The sequence below is a fragment of the Corvus cornix genome, chromosome 5, assembly GCF_000738735.6.
Source record: "Corvus cornix cornix isolate S_Up_H32 chromosome 5, ASM73873v5, whole genome shotgun sequence".
Lineage (NCBI taxonomy): Eukaryota > Metazoa > Chordata > Aves > Passeriformes > Corvidae > Corvus > Corvus cornix.
This window is the reverse complement of record NC_046335.1, coordinates 32,030,552-32,052,261: the sequence shown is the minus strand read 5'-3', so window position 1 is coordinate 32,052,261 and position 21,710 is coordinate 32,030,552. Positions and strand designations below refer to the sequence as shown.

The 21,710-nt window shown below is 40.4% G+C and overlaps 2 protein-coding genes across 2 annotated transcripts in view; one reads left to right on the top strand and one right to left on the bottom strand.

The window, feature by feature from the left end:
• Positions 1 to 21,710, bottom strand: part of CHRM5 (cholinergic receptor muscarinic 5) — a 50,263-nt gene continuing 28,553 nt past the window's right edge. Inside the window, exon 3 of the mRNA XM_010391259.4 lies at positions 1 to 5,310. Coding sequence (XP_010389561.1) covers positions 3,641 to 5,227 — 1,587 coding nt within the window. The 5' untranslated portion in view covers positions 5,228 to 5,310 and the 3' untranslated portion in view covers positions 1 to 3,640. The remainder of the gene's footprint in view (positions 5,311 to 21,710) is intronic.
• The window catches only part of AVEN (apoptosis and caspase activation inhibitor), a 90,470-nt gene continuing 79,419 nt past the window's right edge, over positions 10,660 to 21,710 (top strand). The window contains exon 1 of the mRNA XM_039552928.1: positions 10,660 to 11,160. Coding sequence (XP_039408862.1) covers positions 10,660 to 11,160 — 501 coding nt within the window. The remainder of the gene's footprint in view (positions 11,161 to 21,710) is intronic.

Genomic DNA, 21,710 nt, shown 5'->3' with positions numbered 1-21,710 from the left:
GATTTGAAATGTTTGGTTTATTTGAAGAGGACTGACTTTGGTATATCAGCAGATACATGAAGAAATTAGTGACATTTATTGACTAATGGCAAAAATACTGAGTAAAAGGCAGCACTTTTACTGAGTGTAACAAAGACCGAAGTTCCTTAACCCTGAAAAAATACATTTACCAAAATGGAAAAACAATTGTAACATCATCCCTTTCTGAAACCACTAATAGTCATAGATTATCTCCTGTTTTACAACATGATGTTATCAATTTTTAATTAACTACTTATAGATATAGGGTCACTATTAATAAAATCATAAACCAGAAGCTTATTTAAATGGTTAAAGTTTAGGGTTTTCTGACTCTCAACTGTCAAATATATGTGGCAGAACATTTCTGACAGGGTTCAAAAGGCAGCAGTGGACATTTGGGGCGACCACATAAGAAACAGAGTGGCCTCTTACTGACTTGCTAGGGGTAAACCCAAGTACTCAAGTGAAAAGACACAGTATCCTTTTTTAGAGTTAAGGTTAACCTGTGTCTCAAAACAGAGAAGCCACTGACTGCCCAGCAGCTGCAGGAGCATTACAGGAGCCGTCCTTTGCAAAGCTCTTCACTCTGAGTAGTCACAGAAAGCGCACAACTGTATCCAGGTGTTCTACATCTGCTTAAAAATTCTGGGAACTCTTCCAAGTATTTATCTACAAACATAAATTATATTTGCAAAAAATTGATGTTAGCTGATCAATTATGGGAATCTGGAATATGTAGGGAGGCTGGCATTTAAGAAAAGGGAGAGACAAAAATCATACCCCCAGTTTATCGGAAAATTCAATACTTGAAAATATAAAAGGTGCTGGGTCTCTGGAAAGCTTAGTTAGGGATGTGTATTTATGCATCTATATTGATAATACATACATATGTATATATGTATGTGTACAAAATGATGTATAACTAAAATGTAATTTTACAAAAAACATTTCATTAGTCCATTATGATAATTAATTACAGGTCAGTAAAAATTTCATTAAAAGGACAGAAATACAGGTAACAAGATTTTCCTACACTGCAGAAGTCCCACAACACCTTTTAAAGGTACAAAATATAATCAAGTACTAACTGATACTCTGATGAGGACCACATTTGTCTTTTTGTGGTTTTGATTATTTTTAAGAATAAACATCCTACATAACAATAAAGCAACACACACCTCTTTATATAATTCTTGGTATTTACAATGTACTTATCTGTGGCCATGTAATCTCTCACATGGTAGGTGCTAGCAGCATAATTTGAGCACATATTTCACTATTACATTGAACCAACATTATTGCATCCATCACTGTGTATTCTAGTACATTTACTGAGCAGAGAGTCCATAAACATTTACAGAACATTCTTGATCAACAGACACCAAAACCAACAAAAATTACCCCATTTAATTTCAATAGGAGCCAATGCTTCACTTCAGCAATAACAGTGTAGCTAGCAGGAACTGTTACTATCACATAAATTTTGCCTTTAAGTACAGCTTGTGCCCCCAGAGAGACATATTCATTTACTAAAAATCAAACATAGTTTATTGAATGTCTGATCTAATGTAATATAAAATAAACTCACTCTAATAACCAATTTGTACATATTACTGTATGCAGGAAAAGCTCTGGATAGTGACAGAGCAAAACTGATGAAAGAGTTTTTGTAAAGACCTCTGCTTTCCTTTCATAAGTAATCATATGCTAATGCACAAAAAAAATAATAGGCACAGTATGGTGCATTACAAAATCAGTCATGTGAAGTTAGAGAACATATTTTTACATTAGTACACTGCTAACCTTTCACTGACAAAACTTTCCCCTGTGGACACTGGGGCTAAAAAAATGTTAATTAGTTGTACTGTGATTGTTGACATGGAGGGTTTATCTATCTGTAGGGAAACATTCTGATGGCATGATAATTTAATAAATTATACAATTTCACTGAGAGCAATGGTACATTCATGATGACTTATTCAATCCCTGAAATGTGCAACTGCAATGTCCCACTAAAGTGTATAGTAGATATAATATGAAGATTGTCCCAAAATAATATTTCAGAGTATCTCACTCAGAATTTTGATAGAAAGGCTAGAACTGAATTTGAACTTTGTGTACATGAAGATCTTTCTCCTTTCTTCATAACAATTTGATTTCTTTAGGATTTCCATGCCTCATGACTCCCATTGCCATTAACTTTTTCTCATGACCTTTTCTGAGGCTTCTTGTTTGTTCCCAGCACAAGGAGCCAGGTCACCAGGTCCGTTCCAAAGGCCTTCTGCTGAAGGCAGCCCCTTGCTTACCCACCCACTCGGTCAGTGCTGCAGGACTCCTGCCAACCTAACACAGACACCAGGCCGGCACAGGCAGTTCAGCTCTGGCACCAAAAGGCCCCTCACATCTCAGCTAGAGGTCAGTCTCAGCTTGTAACTAGGCCACTACAACCCAGTCCCAGAAGCCACAGCCACCAGAGGGGTTGACTCCAGCCCCATCTGTAGCAGATGTGGTTTTGCTGGACCAAAAGAGAGTGCCTGAAGATAACTCATGTTTCCAAGCACCTGATGTTGACTAGTATTTGTAAAGCTATTTAAAGACAAAGAATACAAAATGTTCTTAATAGCTTTATAGAAACTTGAAAAAGTTGCTTAAAAAATCTTTCCTCTTTAAAGGATGCCAGTTCTCTCACTGTTTATATATAGGTAAATGTAATGGAAACTTTTGGAGCAAGGTGTAGCACAACAAAAGAGATCTCAAAAATACTTTCCTTGTGTTGTAGATAGACTGTCCATTATGCTTTACAGTCAGTTCTGATTTGTACAATTGTCACTGCTGAATAAAATTTTTAAATTTCCTTCAGAGGTATTGGGAACTGGAGAAATTCAGACCCATCTTCTATCCATCACCATTTTTACAAATGACCGTGACTTGCATGATGGAACTGAGATTGGGACTTGCTTCTTCATGTACAAAATACATTATCTATTTCTTCCACTACCAGCCCTTCCTATGTCTCTACAAGAGTCATCCTTAAAGTGGAAATTTTCTCAGTATTATAATCTGCCATAATATGTGCATTCATTTGGAGTATTATGAATCTCCCTAACCTTTTAGTATTGGGGATGACAGCATTTACCCTTTGGATAGTCCTTGTTTCATCTCAACAGCCAATGGTAAAGTCTCAAAACAGAAGTAGCACAGGCTGCATTGCTTGGTACATTGAAAACTAAATAAACAATACACTAGCAAAGAACTATAGGAAGAAACAGTTCTGCTCTACAGGGAGACAGACTGGATGACCTAACCTGATGACTGGATGACCATCCCAGTCTAATTTCTAGTAGTTCATAATTTACTCTACCTATTCTCAGGCTGAAAGAAAGGACATAAGACACCAAACACAGTAACTGTAATGCAATTCTACTGCATAGTCAAAAACAACCTGTGTTGCTCATAGCAGCCACTGACTTTTTATCCCAAGCACACTACTTTCATGCAAAATTTAACTTTTCAGTATCTTTTTTTAACCACTAGACACAACAGCAACAGCTTTGAAAAGACAGAATTTGCTAGGTTACATCAATATCTATATTTCCCCTTATTCCTTATACAAGAACAGTTATGGCAGTCTTGTATTGCCCTGCCAGTATAGTTTCTCTTCCACTTTTTTCTTTTTCCACTGGCAGAAAAGCAGCATCTTAAAAGTCTTCCTGAAAGTTTTATTACAGAGGGCGTAACAAATGGGGTTAACAGTGCTGTTCACATAGCATAGCCAATATCCAAGGTGCCATAGTGTCACGGGAATGCAGTCAGAGCAAAATGTGGAGATCAAGACCATGATATTATAGGGAGTCCATGTGATGATAAAAGCCAAAAGAATGGCACTTAAAGTCTGTGCCGCTTTGCGCTCCTTTATAAGAACCATCCGTTTCCTTTTGGTGATTTGGTTATTTATATTTGGATCCATGCTTTTGATGGAAGGGTCCTTTGACAGAGCAGCAGAACAAGGACTTATTTTTACTTTTCGGCAACCATTGTTGGCTTCCTGGGTGCCATCAGCCTTAACCACCAAACGGAATTTGTAGGCCACACATTTTTTATTTTTCTGTACGTGTTCTTTGGCAGGTGACAAAAAGTATTTCTGGTTCTCAAAATCATTTTCTTCAGGTTGGTCTTTGACAACGACATCTGTAGTCTCATTATACTCTTCTGCCTTACTTTTAGATGGGCTTTTGTAAGTTACTTGGAAAACCGAGTCAGTGGCAAGTTTATCCTCGTCTTCTGACGATGCGTAGCTGCTGCAGGTGGTTAACTGGTCAGCCTTAGCCCAGTCCATACAAGTACTTGCTGCCTGAGAGGCCTTCACTGTAGCTGATGTACTTCGACTAGATGAAGACCAAGAAGCCTGACACCTCTCTCTTTTGACTAAGTTTTGTTGCTTGCAACTGAAGCAAGACTTCAGGAGAGTTTTCTGAGGCTTTATTGTCTCAAACTCTGCCACAGACTCTGAGCCCTGCAGTTCAGCAAGGTCCTTGGTGCGTTTTTCTGTCTCTTTATAAATGCGGCAGTACAGAATGGTCATCACAGACACTGGAATGTAAAAAGCAGCAATTGCAGTACCAAAGGTGATAATGGGTTCATATAGAAACTGTATCTGGCACTCTTCAGGTGGTACTGTTCGTTCACCCACAAAATACTGCCAGCACAAGATTACGGGTGCCCACAACATGAAGGAAATTAGCCAAGCCATACCAATCATGATGCCAGCTCTTTTGGGTGTGCGTTTGGCCCTGTAAGTTAAAGGCCTTGTGATGGAAAAATATCTGTCAAAACTGATGACTAGGAGGTTCATTACTGAGGCATTGCTAGCTACATAGTCCAGTGCTAGCCACAGGTCACAGGCAAGGCTTCCAAGAGTCCAATGGCCTATGAGTATATAGGATGTATAAAGGTTCATAGAAAATATCCCAATAATGAGATCTGCACAGGCAAGGCTGAGCAAGTAATAATTGTTGACAGTTTTGAGCTGACTGTTGACCTTAAAGGATATCATTACAAGAATATTTCCCACTATGGTTATTAAGCTTACAATTGCAGTTACAGTGGCAATAGTAATGACTTCCCAGAGGCTATGCCCTTCTAACTGCTTATGGTTGATGGATGAACTGTTTACAACAGTAGAATTGCTCAATAAATTGACTTCCATTCTTGTCCTCGGTGTATTGTCATTGGGACCTTAGCACTGTTGCATACTGCTTTCTGTGCTCAGAAGCATCCTTTTGGAGATAGCTATAAGGAAAAAAATCAGAAAATTTAAGTAGCTCATTAAATAGCACAGATTTCCATTAGTTACCATGAAAACACCTGTAAAACAACCTATCACATTATTTGTGTTCTCTTTTTGCATTTTGATTGTTATTTCTACCATTGTGAACATAACTAAAACATACAAATGTACATCCTAGGACATTTCAAAATGCAATCTAACTATTATTTCATAAGACAATCAACCACAGCAGCTCTTACATTTTGAATACCTTAGGAACACTCGACATATTCTCAAAGACAGACATTTAATGTTTTGCAGTGCAATAAGACAGTGAGTCACTGTGTTGTTTCCTACAGTAGTATTTAAAAGGCATGTCAAGGTTTCAGCAATTATCTTCGAAAAATTTGTAAAAGTCACCAAAAACAGAAAGAGAGTAAGAGAAAACTGGGGATGCATGGGGAGTCAGGAACCACACTGGCATGGTGACAAGAAACAATTAGGTGTTAGAAGTGTTTGAGGCAACTGAGGGGGAATCTTTGAGCAAATGAAGCAGGCGAGGCCAAGAAGATGTTCGTGGAAAAATAAGTTAGGCAGGAAAGACTCTTCTCTATTCAGAGATCTTAGGAACAGAGGAGACTGATGGGGTCAGGTGTGGAAGTACAGTCTGGGTAGTTTGGATGAATGGATGGTAGGACTGAGGATACAGAGGAGTAAACTGAAGAGAAAGAAGCAGAAGATAACCACAGTGGTAAAAAATGCAAATTTAATAACCAATTTTAAATACCAATTTAATACTTGCATAAACAGCAAAAGTTGAAAACAGGACCACTCTATTAATGCATACATGCTGCTGACATCCATTGCTTTCTACATTCCTCACTGCTGTTTCTTGTGCCAGCGAATTGTACCTGTATTAGGCAAACTTTCTTTCAAAGACACCTGCTGGGTTTTGAGTAATTCCATCACATTAGGTGACGCTAATCAGTTATTCGATGCTTAGTCTTGCAAAACTGTGTAATTTTGAAATAGCCAAATAGTACTCAGTTTTTAAAGTCAGAAATGAAAGAAATTATTAACAGATTTTTCTATTGGGCATATAGCCAGTGTAAAACTGGTATGATCTCTTTTTTCAAAGCAGACATAGGTTCAGCTAAAATTATCACATGAATTACCTATTAAAGTCCATTTCTAAGTCTTTAAGATTCTCTCTGCATCAGATCTCTATTATATGGTCCTCTCTATCCATCCACACCACCTCTCTGTTTTCATCTTTCATCCTAATTCTCAGAACATTGTTTTCTTTGGTCTTGGCAAGTGTCTTTCATTAACTGCAAGATTTTACAGCCTATCTCTTTCCCACATCTGTCTTTTGTACCAAGTACTTGTGTCCTGTCTCTCACCAGCTGAATACAATTTTTTATAGCCACTAGTTGAACTTTCAGAAAAGTATGTAACTTCCTTTCATTGTCCTCTTTGTCCAGGGAGGTCACCAGCACTGGAGGTGTTCAAGAGGTGTTTGGTTTAGGGGTTACAAAGGTAGTTCTGTGTTGATGGTTGGACTTGATGATTTTACAGGTCCCAACCTTGATGATTCTACAATTCTATGATTCTTATTTGTTTTTATTGTTTCCTTCACTTTTTTCCCAGGTCTCCTAAATATCCACAGAAGTGTATCACGTTTCTACTTCAAACCCTGATTAATGGTGATCTCTTGATGTGATGAAACTGGATAATGGTAAGTTTCCTGATGTACTGAGACTTCTGCCTATCATACTTCTCAATACGGTTCTCCTCCATCTGTGTGTGTCTGTCATCTCCCATTTTATATTTAAATATTTGTGCATCTGTACTCTGCTTATACACAGCAGATATTGAGCCTAATTCAACAGGATTCTAGTTCATGTATAGATCTTGCAGACTAGCAGTAATCATAGTACACGCATGCTGACTATCTGTACGCTTGGCTCTCTCCCCAACCTCCAGAGCCAGACTAGCAGCAAGGAACAGCTGAAGTGCCATAGCAGTTCTACTTAGTCCTATGCAAAGAATGACATTTCATCCTGGTTCTGCATTCTGCAAAGACCTCCCCCAAGTCATAGCTGTCTTGATGGCTGGCACACTGGTGCGTGTGGTTCCTGACTCCCCATGCATCCCCAGTTTTCTCTTACTCTCTTTCTGTTTTTGGTGACTTTTACAAATTTTTCGAAGATAATTGCTGAAACCTTGACATGCCTTTTAAATACTACTGTAGGAAACAACCGATTTTGGTTTCACAAATCTTTACAAAACCTTGAAGGGTAGGAATTCATTTCATGTGAAACAAAGGTGTGTGGAGCAGCTGCACGGCTGTGGCAGGCAGCTGAGCCGTGAGAGAGGAATCTGTGGTTCTGCTACCTCATGTGGCTTATGCTTTTTTTTTTCCATGGACAGTCAGCAAAGTTGTTCTGCACATTAAAAGCTCCATGTGACTAAATTTTCAAGCACAGGGTGTGGTGGCAGGTTTAGTGTGGCAGTGTCAGAAGACAGTTAGGGCTGTTTGCTCTGCAAGGGAAGGTGAGAACAGTGCCAAGGCAGGCGGGAGCTGAGACCTGACCAAGAAGCAGCAGGATGTGGAGAAGCACGTTTGGTTCATGAGAAGGCCAGAGACAGTGATAGTCCAGTGATTGAACAGCAAGTCTGTAGTGATGAGGCAGGTCCGAGACCAAGCCAGGAAGCCCAGCCAGCACGTCTGAGTCAGGATCTGAGTCAGGATTGAGGAGATAGAAGGCCAGGTGTAGATGTAGCTGCTGCCTGGCTGCGATGTAGCACAGGCAAGGGCCAGCGGTACAATCTCAGCTTAAAAGCAGTTCCCAAGGAAAAGATGAGGGAGGCCCTCATTTCTAGCTTTCTTCAGTAGGTCTTACCAGCAGAGCAGCTGACCTTGGACTTTTGCAAGATATCAGCTAAGGCTACAGATGGTCTTAAAGAGGCACCAGCTATGAATATCAGGCACATGAATGAATCTTTACAAACCACCTTTGCCTAACACCTGGGTTTGAGCAGCCATGTAGAACAATTATAGATTGTTTCAACTTTCTGCCTTTTTTTTTTGCCAGAAGATGGCACTCATCTCAGAAGAGGGAAGACTGGAAATTGTATAGATGCTGTGGCCCGTAATGCTTTGTCTTTGCCATAGATAGCAAGTGTGTCCCCCTCTTAGGTCACTGATACCCCTTAACATTAGGAATTGGGAAGAAAGACTGCTCAAACTACTCCATGTGGATTGCAGACTTCAGAGCAACAGGAGAAGCAGAAATTGTTGTTGTTGTTACACAGTTGTTCTTGGTTTAAACTGACATGGGTTGGAGAAATACTGATAATATGTTATGGAAACTACATAATTCCTTAATAAATTTCGTAATAATTTCTTAATAAAAAGCACTGTTTTTATCATAATGCAAAGCTTTCCCTCCCTAATGGGCTGTTTTACTGTTATGCCTATAGAGCTGACAGTAGCTGACCTACTAGTATGCAAAGATCTCTTCTTGGCATGTTGACCATTCTCGTCATCTCTTCATACTCTAACATCTTTTGTTTCATAGGTCTGTGTTAACAGTTTGTGGTGTTACCTTTTGTCATCTGTTTGTGTATCACTCAAGGCAATAGAGCATGTGAGTGGGACTTCTGCGTGCTATGGTAACATAATTTATGTTAATTGTCTATCATAAGAGACGATAATAATAGGGAGATCAAAATTGAATTAGAAAATCAAAATGCATATGTACAGTATCATGACTTTGCTATGTCTCATAATTATTAATGCACAATGTTCATGCTTGTGAGCTGTAACGGTATTTTTTATGTGTTGCCAAGTAGTAATGATATTTTTTTCAATCTATCCCTAAGTATTAATTATGTGAGTTGTTAAATTTGTACATAAAGTCAGCTTACAGTTATCTGCAGGCAGATTGCTTGTGTCACAGATTAATTGCACCACAGATGCAGGCACAGCTTGGGTTCACCAGGTTTTATTAGCTCTACCTCATTCTGGGTCTGTCAGACCTGTGGTGGCTGCATGAGAATTGCCTGGATATCTTTGCAACATGCTTGCCAATGGTGGTCCCTGTCACTTTATTTATTTGGTTGTGTGCTAACTAATTTACTGGTTTACTGCACACTCTGCCCCGGAGCTCAGCAGCCCACAACACAGGTAGTTGTGCAGCTACAGTACAGCCCATGATTTCACAAAATGGGAGTTTTGGTCACATTTTGCTGGAAGCACTACTGGGTTTAAAAACCCCTCAAAACCAGATCAATGTTTTAATATGTTGTCAAATGACAGCCTGTGTGCTCAAGAGGGATAGGGCTAGCTAGTGTTAGGAAACTGGGGACCTTTCTCAAGAACAGAATAGAATGAGTGGCTGCTTAGTTTAAGAAGAGTAGGACAAACCAGCCTAGCACTATGGCACGAAGCTGTTCCTGTGTCTCTGCTCTGTGTCCTGAGAGAGGGACGCTTCTCAAGAGGCTGTGGAGTCAACTCACAAGGTTCATGTAGCGCAGGCATCTGTGTAACACCCTGTCAGTTGCTTTTTCCCTCATTTGCTACAGAAAGCAAAGGTCCTGCACTTGGGTCACAACAATCCCATGCAGCTCTACAGGTAGAGGCAAGAGTGGCTGGAAAGCTGCCTAGTGAAAAAGGTGCTGGAGGTGCTGGTTGACAGCATCTGAACATAATCCAGTGTATGCCCAGGTGTACAAAAAGGCCAACAGCATCCTGGCCTCTATCAGCAATAGTGTGGCAGTGATCATCCCCTGCCCTGTACTCGGCACTGGCGAGGCCACACCTCGAGTCCTGTGTGCAGCTCTGGGCCCCTCGCTGCAAGGACATTGAGCTGCTGGAGCAGGTCCAGAGAAGGGCAACAGAGCTGGTGAAGGGTCTGCAGCACAAGTCCTGTGAGGAGCAGCTGAGGGAGATGCATTTGGTTAGTCTGGAGAAAAGAAGGCTCAGGGGACACCTTATCACTCTCTACAACAGCCTGAAAGGAAGCTGTAGTGAGATGGGGATTATTCTCTTCTCCCTGGTAGCAAGTGACAAGAGTAAATGGCCTCAAACTGCACCAGAGGAAGTTTACATTGGGTATTAGTCAATTTCTTCACCAAGTGGGTGGTCAGGCATTGGAACAGGCTGCCCAGGGAAGCGACGGAATCACCTTCCCCGGAGGTATTTAAAACATGTGTAGATGTGGGGCTTATGAACATGGTTTAGTGGTGGAAGTGGCAGTGCTGGGTTAACAGCTGGACTCAGTGATATCCAAGGTCTTTTCCAAACCAAACAATTCCATAATTCATCTGGCTTTAGCTAAGAGTTCTATTTTCTAAACACTAACTACATGGCGTTTCTGTGTTTATTCGTACAGGTGCAGAGCGATGTTCCCTCCTCGCTCGCTGGCACCCGCAGGAGGCCGGGCCGGGCCGGCTCGGGGCTGCCCGCGGGCCCCGCCGCCACTCGCGCCCGCGCACCAGCCGCCGCCAGGGGGCGCTGCCGAGGCCGCGCCGCCGCCATTTCCCGCGGCCCCGGCGAGCGGCCCTTTCCGGCAGTGGGCGGGACCGGCGCGGCCCCGGCGGCCCGCGGGAGGGGAGCCCGGCCATGCAGGCGGAGCGGGGCGGCAGCCGGCCCCGCAGGGAAGGGGCCCGGCACGGCCGGCGGCGGCCCGGCGGCGTGCCCGATGCTGCGACGGAAGGGAGCGGCGGGGACGGCCACGGGCGCGGAGGAGGCGGGGGCCGGGGAAGAGGCGGCGCCTACGGGCACCGAGGAGGCGGGGGACGGGGCAGGCGAGACCCTCGAGGTCGCGGGGGCAGCGCCGCCGCCCAGCGCCCAGCAGCACCGGCGGGTAAGCAGGAGGAGAGCCCGCCCCTCGCGGTAGCCGGGGGAGGCGGAGCTGAGCGTAGCGGGGCCCCAGGGCGGCCCTTGGGCAGGGGGCACAACCCTCCCCTCCCCTCCCCTGCCCTGCCCTGCTCCTCCCCTTCCCGAGGTGGAGCCAAGCTGGCAGCTGTGCCCCTGCTGGCGGGGTGGGCCGGGACTGCCGGCGTTGCCGCCCGGGACGGCTCCGCAGCTGCCGGCTCCCTGTGCCGTGTTCCTGTTCTGGAACAGCTCTGCCCATGCACTCTGCTGCAGCATACACAGGGCTTTTCTTGCCGAAGCACGTGTATAATTTTACGCTGAAAAGATAAAAGTCTTGTTTGAAAAATGCATCTGAAAAAATTATGTTTGCAAATAGAGATGAAGAATTGTTGAGCGTTTTTGGCACAGTTGTTTTAATGGTTGGACTCGGACGATCTTACAGATCTTTTCCAGCCTTAAAGATTCTATGATCAGAAGTTGAAATGAGCATGTGTCCTGTCCAGCCTGTGGTACTCGGAGTGAAGACATGATAACAGAGCACATCTTACATTATGGATATCTGTGCTTCACTGGATATGTATTTGTCATTAAGAGAAGTTGATAGTTGCGCTTCGACCCATTATAAAATGCTTTAGCAGGTTAAAAGTAGCACAGACATACCATTGTGTACCACAACTACATAGGCAATTTCCTATGGAGATATTAAAATGCATTCTCTAACTCACCATTGTATGAGATCAACACTGTGCCTTTAAAAAGAATTTTCATTAAAAAAAAGGCTTTGACTACTTCATTCAGATTGTCTTGCTTCTGTTAGCAATGTTGCAACATCGAAATCATGGTTCTCCCTGGATTGGCAAAGAGATTACCATGATGACCTAATAGTGATTGGTGTTGGCAGCACTGGGAGTCCTAATGTAGATGAACCAGCTGCTTCCCCAATTCCAGCATCATGTTGATTAGATTCACTTTGACTTTTATGATGGCATGGCTTCAATTGAACCCAGCCAGTGTTTTATCTGTATTAGAACTCCCATGGTTGCTGGTGGATTTAAAAAATATAAAATATTAATTTTGTTATTGTGTTTAGATACATACCACTCATGTTTCAGGAGATAAAGGTTGCAGGTCGATTAGTACAGTTACCTAGAATGCTGGTCAGTGCTTTCCACTGATGTTTGTGGACAGGTTTGGATCCTGGATGTGAAACAGCAGTGTTCCCTCATAAGCTGCAGAGGCATGCAGGGGAAATTCAGCACCTCTGTGTATTAGCTGAGGAAATTTCTGTCCTGGACTGATTTTTTCCAAAGTCATTCGACCCTGCAATTAAAATTTTTTCTTTTGGGAGACATTACAATATGTCTTGCCACTGATCACTGTGTTATTGACTTGGATATGCTCTTCATCTTAGCCTAGCACAGTGACTTTATTTTTGTCCACTAATATGGGCTAGGACTTCTAAAGTAAAACAATAGCTAAGCTTTTCCCAGAACTTTGCTAAAGATTGTTCAAATGTAGTGCTCTTCCTGCACTGGAGGGCTTTGATGTTAAGCACTGTATGGTCTCTTAGTGCACCTGCCACAAATTTCATGTTTAGCAGCTGGGATGGGACTGACTTCCAGCAATCCAGCCACAGCATCAGCAGCTGTGCCAGCCTGCAGCAACTGAATTTTAGTGTTACCTCTGAGCCAATCTCATAATTCACCACTTCTGGAGCAGGGAGGGCCTCCTCCTTCTATCAGTGTGGCCAGCTCTTATCTGACAGGGAGTTGCCCGCTTTTAATCCCAACCCCTTAGTGTTCTCTGTGTTCAGCAAAGTGACTTGTATTACAAGAGTGCACCACCTCAGTGATAGGATGCTTGGCCCAGAGTAAGCATTTTGTGTGAGACAAGACCCTGCTGCCTTTCAGCAACAGGGGGCAAATCTTCTGAAGTGGTGATGTCTGAGTTGCTAAGCTGGAAAGTCAGGTAATAAGGCAGGGAGTGTGATGGTTTTACCACATTCCCTTTCCTTACTGTGTGCTGAGATGCTGGAGTCTTTTCAGAAAAATATTTTTTTTCTTTTTTTTTTTTTTTTACAGTAAAGTAGAAATTGGCATTAAATTGCATAATATTTTGGCAGCAATATTTCTTAGTCAGTTGCATTCACATAAAAGCACTCTTAACCTTAAAATGTTGTGTTTTGGATGTTTTAATCTAATGGTTCCTAAGCTTCTATTTGAAGCTACAGGAGGATATTATTTCTGACCTGTGCAAGTGGGAGAAGTAAGTGTTGTGGTGGCACAATAAGTTCTCAGTTCTTTGGGGCACAAGAAGACTGGACACTATGTGCCTTACGCTGCTGCAGGGATCCTGTAATTCTCTGGTTTTAGTCATGGGTGATCAGCTGTGTTACTTGCAAAGCCTGGGAAGGCCCTGCAAGGTAGGTCCAGTTGTGGATCAGAATCTTAGAGAGGAAAACTTCGTGATTTCTGTCAGCTCTTGAGAAGGTGGCTCTCTGAGTAACTTCCCAGCTCCACTCTTGAAACAAGGTGCTGCCTCTCTCAAACGTGAAATTGATTTAGAAACGGTAAGAAAATGTGTTCTTATTCCTTGTGAAGAGGGAAAAGGATCTTCCACTTGTTATGTCTTTTTGTAACTAGTGAGCATGTTGATTTGACTGGATGGATTACTGAAGGTTTTGTGTCCTCCCTTCAGAAATGAATCTCTAATTAAGACCAGCTGGTTTACCAAATGGCAGATTTCTTTGTAGATCTGTCATATTGAATAATTTTCCATTGTTTCAGTCTGCTTTAGCTCATCTATGCTATGTTAAATAAATAAAACACATTTGAAATTACTCATTTTTAGTAAAATGTGGCATTATCATGCTTAAAGTGAAAGGTCCAATTGACATTGGTCCAATATTATCTCCCATTTTAGTCTACTCAGAATTCATATTTTATGTACTGTCAGAATTTTAAAATTGTTCTCTCTATGAGATACAGTATATTAAAATAGAAACAACTTTCTGAAATTGTGTATATGGTGCTGGGTTTTATTTTGATGGTCCTTGACCACATTTTTGGGGGGAGTGAGGGGAAATGGTTTAAGGAGATTTTCTTTTGTCCTTTTTGTTTATTAAATTTGCAATTTACAAAGTATTCTTTTAACTTGATACACTGATACAATGATACACTGAGTGTGCATGTGATGCATGCTGCTGCTTCAGTGCAGTTGAAATTGGCAGGTCTGTTTCAATGTTCATTTCCTGGCTTTGGGCAGTGTTGCAGTAAACATTTTATTGTTAAAAAATGGAGGTTAACAGATGGATTTTAGTGCAGTCTTTCTCATGAGTGGTTAGTTTCAAGACGGCATCACATTTATTTAGTATTTATTATATCTTCATTCTTGTGGTCCATGCACATATAAAATTGATCTAAGAGAACATCTAATGCTGTCAGCATCAGATAAATTTTTCTTAATTAGTATGAGCTAACTCTTTACAATCTAAGCAACTGCAAAAAGCAGTTCACAGGCACAGTAACAAAAGTAACAAATGCAGATGTATTTGATTTCCTTTAGAACACTGTAACAGAACTTGTGCAAATAGAAGACTAGATCTTGGAGACAATAAATCTTTTGACATTTTATGTGAATGTTCTCAAAAGCAACTAGAGAAAACTTATTTAATGTACATCAGTTTATGAGCTGTACTTAATTACTAATGAGGTGTGAAGAGCTTCCCTTCTCAGGAGTTTCTCTACTGTGATGGTTCAGTGTCAAACTGGTGTTGTTAAATGGGATTCTGCAATTCTGTATCTCATGTTCAGTTTTCTATTAGTAATTCCAATGAAGGATTAAAATATACAGTGTTAAAATTTGCAGACAGTGCTAAACTGGCAGGAGAGTGGAGCACAGAACACAGTCTCAACAAATGGAAGAAACAGCCTGCATTTGGGTGTGATTCAAGGTCAAATATAATAAAACAGCATCTATGTAGGAAAAACCTGTAGTGGTATGTGACTGATTAAGGTGCAATTTTATAGAACTGTCAGCTTAATGGATGAGAAGGTATCAATTAGTGATGCCATTACACTGAAGAACTAGTTCTATTTTTGCAAGACTGGGACTAGCTGGGGGAAAGTTCAGAGGAAGGGAATGAAGAAAGATATAAAGAAGATACGGCCAAGGAGGAAAGTCTGAAGAACCTGGTTCTTTCTCTTCTTATTTTATTTATATATTTATTTTAATTTTTTTTTTTTAATCTGGCAAAGAGGACAGTTTGGACAGGCCTGGTTAGCAATGTTCCATAAAATAGAAAGGTTGCTGCAAAGAGATCCATTTTAGGCAGGACAAGAAGAAAAACATTATTAAGAAGGAAGAGGTTTAATTGGGGCCTTGAGAATAAAACTTGTGACTGAATGATTAGATAGCTTGTGTAATGCATTGTGTAGGAAGTACATGGAAATCAGGACAGAAAAATATGTATGATGAAGGTTACTGAGCCTACTCAGTTGAGCTGCTGTGTAACCACTTGTCACAGCCCTATTTATTTTTCTTTTATTTTTTCAAGGCTGTCTGTGCAATGGAAAAACATAAATGCTTTTTATACAGCCAAAGTTAATTTATTCTTTTTTGGTTTCTAGACAACAGCAGAACCTATTTTTCACAGTTCTGGGAACTCCAGAGTTTCATAGTAGTCCCTAATTGTTCAGTGTGGAATGGTTTAGTGATATTTATTGTTATTCCTGCAGCATATTTTACCAACTTTCCTGCTGGTATAACTTGAGAGATTTGTATTGAAAGCATCCCATTACACAGGTGAACATCATTGCTGCATAGCAACTTCATGTCTGTTTTTCTGTAACTTCCTTGGAAAGAGCTCGAGGGTTTTTTATATTTTACCTGGCTGTGCATTTCTCTCCTCACCTACTTAAATGCTTTTGTTCCTGTAATTTCCTCTCAAGTGTCTGGGGTAGTAATTTGGTAGCTTTTTGGTAACAGGTTGTTCCAAATATTTTCGAGCTTAAAGAAATAACTTTACTGGCTCTGTATGTGGCTAATTGTGTGAAACACAGCTTTCAATCATAATCTTATTTAGATTTAATTATCCAATAAAGTGTGTGGATTTTATTCAGAGGAAATATAAAATGGTAGTAATTTGAATATTGGAGAAGAACTTCCCTTCATATTTAACTGAAGATTTCAGAATTTGGGGAAGAAGTACACAGTTAAGAGTGTATGCGTCCATGCATGCATCCATCCGGGGCGATGAACCAATGCTGTAAGGGACCAGTAGGTGGTGCAGGCGGCCCGGCCCTTGGCGTGCTGGGCGGGAACTACATGGTGAGGAGTAAGGATGTGTGCACATCATGGGGTGGGAATGTTCTTCTCATCTCAGGGTGATGTTTTCTGAACATGCAGCGCAACGTGTGAAAGTCACAAACACATGTGAGTTATTAGAACTTGCCCCTGGTTCTTCGAAACGCAGCTCTGAAGAAAATTTATTTGTAGGGAGGGTACACTTTGTAATGCTGAGCTAAAGATCTTGTTCTACTGGGATGAGTGTTTGGTCCCAGAGAGCGCAATACAGGAGTTTGTTTGGGTACATCAAGTGAGGGACAGTAAGTATTTCTGCTGAAAAATCAATAAATTTGTAGAAGTGATGAATTCGTTTAAAAAATTATGCCATGCTGTTTTCCTCACAAAAGTAACTGGGTAGTTTCAGGAGCCCTGTTATGAGTTTCCAGCTGGTCTAATAGTGCTGCACAGTCTTTTGTAGCTGTCAGAAGGTTTCACTGTATTTTAAATAAGCAAACAAATGCTGATGATTGATTCAGTGGTGATTTAGAGGCTTATAAAAAATACAGAAGAGTATTTCTTACAGGTTTTCACAATATTAGGATTTCAAGCCTGTGTGACTGAGTGTTCTATGGTAAGGCATAGAGGGGGGTCCATTTATTTCCCACTGTTCTTTTTCATGTATGCAATTCCTCTGTATTATGTGTGTGTAGGGGGTCTAGGGAGGAAGGTTGGGTTTTTCTGTTTGTTTATTTGATTTATTTTTGTAAATAAGACTTTAACTCTTCTGCAGGTAGACACTGTAATACACTACTGTAAAACCATAAATCTGCTGGAGTGTGTAAGAACCTCGCCTTAAGGTCGTGTTTCTATTCCTGTTTCTCTTTTCCCAGAGGATAATTCTGCATGAGGCTGTGCAGTCTCTCTCCTTAACCCTGAAATGTCCAGGGTCTTTGTCTTGTAGGAACAGAGTGATGATGCTCGGCTACAGTTCTTCCTAGGCTCTTTCACTGACATGTTGTGAGGCTTTGAGTTTTTTCTGATTGCCTGAAAAACTATGGGGTTTTGGTGGCTTGGTTGTTTGGTTTGGTTTTGTTTTGGGGGGTTTTTTTTGTTTGGTTGTTAATTTTTCTTTCTACTTTTTTTTTCTTCGGTGTCCTATATTAGACTGCGTTATTCACATTATGCTGCTTTGCTGACTTCACTGGTGTATTATGTTCCTGTTAATTTGTAACAACAGGTGGCATGCCCATGGAAGCAACAGAAGTGCAAATGGTCCCATCCTCTGTATTTCTTTTTCTTCCACTTCACCTAAATTGTTAGCAAGGATGTTAAAGGATTATTGTCTCAGAGTAAAATGTTTTTTGTAGAGACAAAATTAAAAAAAATAACTGTACTAATGAGAAAAAGTAGTTCCTTCAGTGTTTTTGATGTGGCTTTTAGTTTGAATTACTGTCAAGGATGGGGTTTTGATGCAAATTTGCCTTGTGGGTTACACTTGGGTTTAATATTAGTGGACTCAATGTGGTTTCACTCCTGATGGAATCACAGTTGAAGCCGTCCATCCATTGTCCAGACAGCTGAGCACTGTCTGTAGCTCACCATGGCAAGCTGGATACGCAGTTCTCCTGTGGTTACTGTTCTGTGTGTGCCTAAGTTGGCTCACCTGTGCAAACTGTAGCATGTAAGTATATGATGGGCACATAAAATTATGGGATTGTAGTGCATCCCAGCAGGTGCAGCCCAGTCCTCCTGTACCTTTTTGGTAATTTGGATGTGTTTGCACTCTCAGAGAGTTCTAAACGACTTTTAAAGCTTCTTCACAGCAGTGTTAACTTCAGGGTCAGAGCCTTTTTGTGTGGTAACTCTTATTTTTCAGAATTATACTCCAGACCAATGGCAAAATAAAATTAGATTTTAACATCTTGGGGTTTTAAGTGTGGTATTGCTGTGTTGAGGACCTTGGACAATGATTCTTCACTACTTTACCTCAAGCTGCATGTTGGATTTAGGGAAGCACATTCTTTAAGGCTATTTAGAAAAATATCTTTCTCCTTCCACCCTCTTCCAAAAAAAGGTAGGAGGTGAATGAGGAAGGGTTGTCTGAGGTTTGAGTGGTGGTTTCTAAAATGTCTGCAGTAAGTTGCATTCAAATTTGATATAAAAGTAACAAAGGGTGGTTTTTTTGAGTGAAGGTAAAGACAGAGATTTAAAGACATCCATGGTATTATACCACTCTGGTATAGTGAAAAAGTTTCATAATGGTGGTTCAAATATGAAACAACATTGCAACACTGAGCCTCTCAAGAGGCTTATAGTGACAGAATAGACATGGAGATGGAATACACAGAAGTGGAGTTTTCCATGAGCACTTGATAAGTTTTTTTCTGTTTGCGTAGAATTGTTTGAGCCTTGTTTAATGTTAGGCTTTTTACAGATGTTACGTCTAGATATGAGTCATGGTCTTTTCTTCAGCTGTAAATAGGTTTGAACGCAAGAAATTTTCAGGATTTAGACTTTTTTTCTTCTGGTATTTCATATTGGTATTCTGCAACTGCAGTGATGCTTTTCAGAGAGGACTCTTTGGTTATACTCTTTACTACACGTTATATATTGTAGAGGGTGATAGTTCATAGCAGGTCACAGTCACATGACTAATCTGTCTGAATTACCCATAACATTTTAAAAATCAAGGAGAGAGAAATATTTTTTGCTATTGAAGTTACTAAGACAGCTTCTAGAACCATACTTTGTGACTGTTGAAGCAGTAACGATTTTATGTAGAAACTTCAAGAACAAGTCTCTTTCTTGTGTACTTGATGAGATGTTTTTTTCCTTTAACTGGAACATCATTCCTCTTAGGCAAAACATTGGTTTCAGAATAGGATGTCTCTCTCGGCTAATTCTTGTCTCTCTCAGCTAATTCTATCTTTAGCTAACTCAGAGTGCTGAGTTCCAGTATCCAACATTTATGAACCAGTCTTAGTATTTCATCCCTCTTTCAAAAATTCTCATCCCGTACGATAAAGACTAGAAGCTTTTTTTTTCATGCTACCTGTTCTCTCAGCTGCCCTTTCTGCTAATTAAGTTTCTCTTCAGCTTTGGTAGATCTCTCTAAAGGTCACCAATAGAGCAAACTAGTGAAGAGGATTATGCTTTGTAGGGATTTTTTTTTTTTTCTTTTCATGAAAGAACCTTTGAGTCAAGGCTCTTCCTTCCTTAGTCTAAAGGGAAAAAAAAAACCAACGAAACTTTAGCTTTTTCCTTTTTCCCTCAAGTTGAAGAAACAGTTTATAGTAGAAACTTGAACCTGTACTGGAAGAGCTCTGATACCTAGGTGAGCAATAGGGAAGTAAATTGTTTCTGTTTCTGAGGCAACACTGAAAAATCATTGAAGGCTCACTACAAATTCATCAATAGCTCACTATGCCAATATGAAGACTGTGAACATACAAACATATGTGTCACCTCATCTCCATTAATATTTTTGTAGAAATAATTTTTAGTTTGCTCTGATGTGTGTCACTGTAATGAGGGAATAAATTGAATGTTTAACAATACGAATTGATCTTATTAATACTGTTGACAAATCAGAAAGTGCAATACACAAAATATTGAATGTCTAGACTTTTGTCTTTTCTCTTTAGGTGTAGTCTGGAAAACATAGAGCATAAAAACAAAAGGATTTGCAAATATCTATACTGACTTGTTTAAGCTGGCTGCCAAGAATTGCAATTAAGTGACTTTTACAAATGCTTGTTTTCTGTTGAATAATTGAAAGGGGAAAAAATCTTATTTAAATTATATGAAACCCTGAAGGAGGAAGTATAATGAAAAGTGGTTTAATTATTTTCAGTGAGACAGCAAAACAGACTGATGACCTTATCAGTATTTGTTTATTTTCTTGCTTTATTGTATTCTTTGTTAGCCCCAGAAAATACTGGTTATGATGCAGAAAAAAAACTCTCTTAATAAGGTAATGTATTATTTTCAGCTCTCTCGAAATATATAGCAAAATCGTCCTTGTGTCTGCCAGTTTACATTAGAAACAGCTTGTGGGTAATGTTACAGAGCCATTATCACTGATGCTCTGTGGTAAAATGGCAGGCAGGAGATACAGAGACTGTGTTGGATACAGAGAGTATACAATGAAAAAGTTTCAGTCTGCAATGACTACTGAGGCGAAAGATTTGGGAATGTGGAAAAAAGTTCAAGCTGTGATCTGTTTTCTTCCCAGTTTCAGATACAAAGTGCAGTGAAGCTTTTTTTCACTTCTTAGATAAGTGACCTTCCAATGAACTTGAAATAATTTTTTATCTGAATTTCCCTCAATTCCATTTTTTCAGTCCCTTTGTACTTTATGTAAAAACATGATATTGTCATGAAGAGAGTAGGAATGGAAGAAAGACTGACATTAAGTGTTACATTCTTGTTCTTTTTTATCTGTGTGTGTGGTGATTGTGCATCTGCAGGGCACATAGACCAGCAGCTTCTTGAGTTCTCCTATCGGGAGTGTCCAGGTGCTGTACAAAGTAGAATAGGTCCAGCTGAGAAAAGAGGCTAGATCTCCCACTCCAGAGTGTGTAAAGCCATGGTATTCTCATGGGAAGAGAGAGATGCAACTAGGAATGCATTTGTGCAGAAACGGGAACTGAATTTATTTCCATTTTCTGGATAAAATGCTGTAGTTCTTCAATAGCTGAAGAAACATGGATTGTATTTATTTACACATCTCTTTGAGGTGCTTTGTTTTGGCACTCTCCTCTCTTTTGCTGCAGTCCCCATCTATTCTCAGTTCATTTTATGACAAGCAGAACTATTTTTGCTGGAGAAAATTTTGTTTCTGTCCAAAATGTGCTGCTATCACCAATGTGTGGCCAAGTGCATGCCACACACTGGTGATAGAAAATTCTTCTTCTGACTTACCTGAGTCAAGACAGTGTGATCTCTATACCTTTTATCTGTGTTATATTGATATTGTGATATATAGACAGAGTCCCCAAACACATTCATCATTAATTCTCAGACTGTAGTATAGGAGTTGGAGAACATGCTCTGGGATACTATTGCCTTTACCATCCTTGAGCAATAACTACTGAAAGAGCTTGAAAATGGGGTGTGTGGTGTGTGGCTGCCTTTTGTTTTGGGGAAGAATCATAAAGACACATTGTGCATAATACAGCTGTATTTTAAATTACAGTGCATGTGGATTCAACACAAGTCTATCACTTTCAAAGGCAAACGCCCCACAAATCA